At 37.9% G+C, this 6038-nt stretch overlaps 1 protein-coding gene across 1 annotated transcript in view; it reads left to right on the forward strand.

Annotated features, from left to right (window-relative positions):
* The window catches only part of ANO10 (anoctamin 10), a 145578-nt gene that overhangs the window by 6290 nt on the left and 133250 nt on the right, over positions 1 to 6038 (forward strand). Inside the window, exon 2 of the mRNA XM_006893056.1 lies at positions 318 to 452. Within this exon, the coding sequence (XP_006893118.1) occupies positions 318 to 452 (135 nt within the window). The remainder of the gene's footprint in view (positions 1 to 317; positions 453 to 6038) is intronic.

Below are 6038 nucleotides of genomic sequence, written 5' to 3' on the forward strand. Positions count from 1 at the left end.
CCCATTCTTCTCAGAGTCAGCCACAGTTTGTTATGATCCACACAGTCAAATGCCTTTGCATAATCAATGAAACACAGATAGACATGTAAGAATTGTTTTATGTGAACATATAACTGAATTTTTCATTATTATAAGATATTTGTGGAGCCTTATGTTGTATTTTGTGTGTAAATTTTATGCTTTGCTTCTACTTATGTTAATTTTTATTGTTTACCTCATTATTTTCATACACCTGGGCAATTTAAACATCATTCCTTAATTTTTTACTTTGGCTTCATTTACAGCGACATTAACCAGAACTTTTGCTTTCATTTTAGATAACAACAGTGATTTCCTCACAATGGCAGAATGTCAGTTCATTATCAAGCATGAACTTGAGAATCTTAGAGCCCGAGATGAAAGAATGATCCCTGGGTATCCCCAGGCAAAACTGTACCCAGGAAAATCACTGCGTAAGTCTTTACACCAACCAGTTTCATACCTCTATAATCTAATGCGGTTCTTTTTCATAAGAGCCCCCTAGGTGCTGTGGTTAAAAAATGTGTAGGGGCTGACTACAAGGATGGTGTTTCAAACCCACTCTGTAGTTCTGTGAGAGAAAACCCTAGTTGTTTTTTGAAAGGTTTGCTAGGTTTTCCTCATGGAGTTGTCTGGCTGTGGTATTTGTGGATTAAGTATTAGGACAGTTTTTTAAAAAATAAAATCATTTCTAGAAGTTGGTACATTTTTTTCTATCAAGGTCAGTTTGTATACATTTCATTTTTCTAGGAAAGTATCCATTTTATCTCCAATTTTCACATTTTGGGAATTGGTTTATGCAAATTTCTCTCGGGGACTTTTTAATTTCTCTGCTTTCATGGTATTTTGCCCATGTTATTTCTTAATTTGCAGTTTCTCCTCTTTCTCTTATCTCAAACTTGTGACTTAACAGCACTGAGCTTGCTGGAATTGTTTAATGGTTTTAAAGCTTCCAAGAAGAAGCAGCTTTAAAAATAATTGTATTATTAATTTCTAGGTTTTGTTGCATTGTTTTATAGAAAAATGCTTATCTTGTAAAATATTTTTTTGGGTTTACTTTTTTTGGTAAATGTTCCATATATACTTTAAAAGAACATATATTCTTTAGTTTTAGTAAACAAAGCGTCATATATTTACCTGTAAGATCTGCCTCATTGATCACATTGTGTAGGCCTTCTGTGTCCACTTTTGGTTTTAATTTGTGAGTCTTTATTCAGATTAGAAAGAGAAAATGCCTCTTACTTGCAGTGTTTCTGTCTCTCCTTACTTCTCCATTAGTTTCTACTATCTGATTTTTTGGTGCCTAGACGTCCATAATGCTATTTTGTAGAGTTTTTTTTTTAATAGCATTTTTTGACATTAGAAAATGCCCCTTCTTTGTCTTAACTGAGGTTTGGCATTATTTCTGCCTTGCCATGATCCTGGCTTTATTTCTGTTTGCATATTCTTAACGTACATTTGTCCATCACTCACATTTTCACTTTGGAAATAATATTTTAGGTGGATACTGTATTAATCCATCTCATCTGCAGTCTTCTTTTGTGCTGTCCGTCTATCCTTCTAAGCATGAAGACCTTCTCCAAGGACTGGTCTCTCTCGTAATTTAGTCTTGATGTTTCTGACACTTTTTGTCTTTTCCTGTCAGAATTTTTCCTGAGCTCTACCAGTCCCCATTTTATATCTTGTATTTATTTACTCTCTTCTCACTCCTTTTTAATTTCCTATTTTCTTTTCTTTTTCTTCGTTTCTCACTTGAGGCATTCTTATTTTAAATTTATGTTAGAGTGGTATTGAGAGAGTGTTACAATTTCCTCCTCCTTTTATTTGCGGAAGTGCTTAGTTCCATTTTCTGTGTTGGTTTTAAATGATCTTGATGTGATTTTGAAGTTTTATTTTTCTTACCAAGTACATCCACTTCCTAAACAACATGTCTCTGGAAACTCTATGAAGTTTGATAAATGACGATAGTTATAGAAAGGCTTTCAGGCCTTTTGTTCATATAGTTGCTATGAGTTGTGCTTGACTCGACACAATTAACAACAACAGCAACAACAACAAATGAGTGTTTAGGATATTCCTGTAACAGCCTCAGCCTTTAGCATGAGATCTCATGGATGTGAGAGAGAGAAGTGGTTTTTTTTGGTCAGTGACAAGTTTCCTTCTCTCATTCCGGACTAAATATACTTTTTTAAATGAACCAATGTATTACCCCATTATCTCATTTCCTATGGGAACTTCTTTTTTGTCTTCTAATCTTTAATACTATCCTGCTTAATGAGATATTTGAGAAGGCCATAGGTAAGGAGAAAAGAGAGTACCAACAATGCCTTCATTTATATCAAAAGGCGTAAAATATAATAATGTTTTGAAGTTGGGGCCATATTTTCAAAAGCAAAAGGGAGAAGAAGAAGAAGAATATGTAATTTAAAATCTAGCCTTGAGAACTGTGACTCTTATCCCAACAGCTAAATGACCCTGATTGAGAGGTTTCTGCCGTACTGGGCTTGGATGTGGTAGAAACTGTGAGGATGGTGCAGGAGAGGGCACCTGTTCAATCCGTTGTTGGTCTTAAGGTTGCACTATGAGTCGTCAACTTGACAACACTTAACAACCCAATAACAGGACCCCTCTGAGAGGCTGTTGAAGTATGGTGGTTCAAATGATTGGCTGCTAACCCAAAAGTCAACAGTTTGAACCCACCAGCCAACTCATTAGAGAAAGAGGTGACAGCCTCTAGCTATAAAGAGCTACGACTTTGGAAACCTGATGGGCAGTTGCGTTCTGTCCTGCAGGGTTGCTCTGACTTGGAACTGACTTAGCAGCAGTTGATATGACCCCTCTAGGAACCGTGAGCAGCACAAACAGCCAAGCACTTGACCTGGACTCGTAACTTGAAGGGTTGATGGTTTGAACCCACCCAAAGCTATCTTAGAAGAAAGGCCCAGAGTGCTTCTTGTTCTTGGGCATTGAGTGTCTCAGTTACACGTAAATTGGGCTTTGTTCTCTCCTGTGTGATCTCTGAGTTGTGCTGCTGGCATGTACCGAAGACGTGTTTACTTGCTCTCGCAATCTGCATGGCTTTTGAAAAGTGGCACAGAGTTTGAGTGTAAGTTACCGTTTGTCCTCATTTCCATTCAATCTGCATATGTCTTGAAGCTGATTATTTTGTTCAGGTTTCCTGTCAGACATATGTTCTCTCAGTACACAGATTAAAGATTACCATTATTTCAGGATAATTTTTCTTCAATTACCTTTGAAGTGTTGGCGGTATTTGATCTGTTTTAGTCTTCAGGGATACCAATTATACAAGCCTGGACTCTCCTGTGTCTCAGTTTTCTTTTTACTTTTTTTTTTTTAAAAAGGTCTTTGTTGTTGCTTAATCTTCTTAAACTTGTTGACCATTACCTTGACTGTGTTTTCAGTAATTTTGTGGAATTTATTTTAACATTGTGTCTCTAATAGTTGTATTTTCCCACCCCCACTATTTTGCTTTTCTGGGTTCTGTGTCTTTGTTGTTGTTGTTGTTTGGTGCTGTCGAGTCGTAGACGACTCATAGCGACCCTATGAACTAATGGCTTGAGCACTGTTCGTACATAGAGTTTCCGGAGGCAAGCCATTTCAGAAGTGGATGCCGCTCCTGCTTCCAGGCTTGTTTTAGTCAGGAAGCTCCAGCCAACACTGTCCACCAGGGGTGCCCATTACCACGATTGGCACATCACTGTCACCGTCTGTGTCTTTAGGCTTCCTTAATTCTTCTTTGAGTTTCATTTCAAATGTACGATATTTAATTCATTTAATGTCTTGAAGAATGTAAAAGTTTTTTGTTGCTCAATGCTGCAGTATTCTTTTGTTTCTTCTCTACCTACCTTTGGTTTCTGGTTATCGTTTCCAGTTGGTAGTGTTATTATTTGCTTAGTTCTATGCTAATTTCTAGGAGCCCTAGTGATACAGTGAACTCAGTGTTGGCCTGCTAGCTGAAAGATGAGCAGTTCAAACCCACTAGCTGCTCTGTGGCGAAACCATGAGGCCATTTGCGAATGTAAAGGTTCACAGCCTCGGAAACTCCATGGGGGCAGGTTCTGCTGTTTGACAGTATCTCCTTGAGCCACAGCCGACTCACAACAGTGGGTGGGTGCAAGTATTTTTAGGATTATTACATATTTGCTAATGAATCCCCCTCATTTTCCCAAACTGATTAGTTTTAGAAGGAAACATGCAGGTAAATGGCCAGATGAGGGGTTTGAGGTGGTGAGGAGAGAGGGGGAAAATAGAATCGAGAGAATGTCTTCAGACACAGCTTGGTACTAATTCAAATAAAGTACAAACCCAGCTGAGGCACCGTCGTGGTTGGTGATGTGAGAATCCCTATTTTTCCATCCTGCCTGCATTAATCAGACATCATGCGGCAGTCAACGCGGCCATCTGTGCATCTCTGTATGGATACATCATCTGAGGTGTGACTGGATGGAGAACGGTACTCTGAAGCGGCCGTTTCAAATGTCCTTAGTTGGTTCAAAGTGAGACATTTCCACCAAAATTAAAAGTTGGCAACAACTAAGGAAACGTATTTCTCTTGGATATACAGGTAGCCGATTGAATGGCAGAAGCTGTACTAGAAATAACTGCCTAACTGGTAGAATAGCAGTTTTATAAGCAAGGATTCTCTCTCTTTTTTTGGAGGGGACTGTACTATTTTCTGTAATTTTACATTGTATATATTTATACATTTTATAAGAAATATCATTTATAAAGAAATATCTTAAGTATAATATTTGTAAATAAATAACATATAGTTTCCATATTTTATAAAAATATTTTTAATGAAACATTTTGTACTGAACAATAAAACATCTCATTTGTGGTCATTTGGATGTTGAAATAAGAATTATAGTTAAGTTTTCAAGGTTAGATTTTAAATTAGGTATTTTCCCCCTTTTGTTTTTAAAAATATGATCCTTCAAAAATGCTGTTATATTTTATACCATTTAATATTAATGGTTGAAGAAATGGCATCTGTATAAACTGCTAGCTACTTTCAAAATGCAAATTTCAGCACTACTAAAACTTAAACAACAAAACAACCCCTATAACTTAGTCACTTAAAATGTTAGAATGTAAAAAAAAGAAATAAAAAAAATTTAAAAAGTTAGAATGTCATCAATTTAACCTACAGAGGTAAATAGAAAGGCTTATATTAGCTTTAACTAGTGTCTTGCCAAGGTCCCAGTTTAAGCAGCTTCTTCTCTCCAGCTGGTCTGAAGAAGCTTTAAAGGGGGGGTCCGTGTGATTCCATCATCACCATGGGAACTTTCATAAAAACATTCTCTATGAATGAGTGTATGAAAGCCCAGTATGATTTGTAAACCTTTACTGGAATAATAAAAAGAAACAAACTCATTAAAAACCCAAACAGTAATGGTAAAAGCAAAGTCATTGAAAATACCATGGTAAAAATGTATTGAAAAATAATGAAAGGGTGTGTGCCAAAAATCCAAAACACCTTTCTATTACTTTAGGTCTAATTTGAAGTGCGACCAGGGTATTAGCGTCAAGGATGGTGAAACTTTGTCTCATATACATGGAACATGTTGTCAAGAGGGACCAGTTCTTGGAAAGAGATGGCATGCTGGGGAAAGTGGCGGGCCAGAGAAAAAGAAAGAAGACCCTCAATCAGATGAATTGACACAGTGACTGTTAAGAATGGACTCGCTTTTCGACTTTCGGCTTGGAAGAGGCCTCGGTGTAACTTTCTTCGGTCGTCCTGCATCTGGGTTCATCCAACACCAGCCGCCTCCGCCATGCGGCCCAAGTTTGACCCCAACGAGATTAAAGTCATGTACCTGAGGAGTACCGGTGGGGAAGTCGGTGCCACTTCCTCTCTGGCCCCCAAGATCGGCCCCCTGGGTCGGTCTCCAAAAAAGGTTGGTGATGACATTGCCAAGGCCACCGGTGACTGGAAGGGACTAAGGATTACAGTGAAACCGACCATTCAGAACAGACGGGCCCAGATTGAAGTGGTG

This window comes from Elephantulus edwardii, unplaced genomic scaffold, assembly GCF_000299155.1.
Source record: "Elephantulus edwardii isolate Elephantulus edwardi_28Jun2011 unplaced genomic scaffold, EleEdw1.0 scaffold00121, whole genome shotgun sequence".
NCBI lineage: Eukaryota > Metazoa > Chordata > Mammalia > Macroscelidea > Macroscelididae > Elephantulus > Elephantulus edwardii.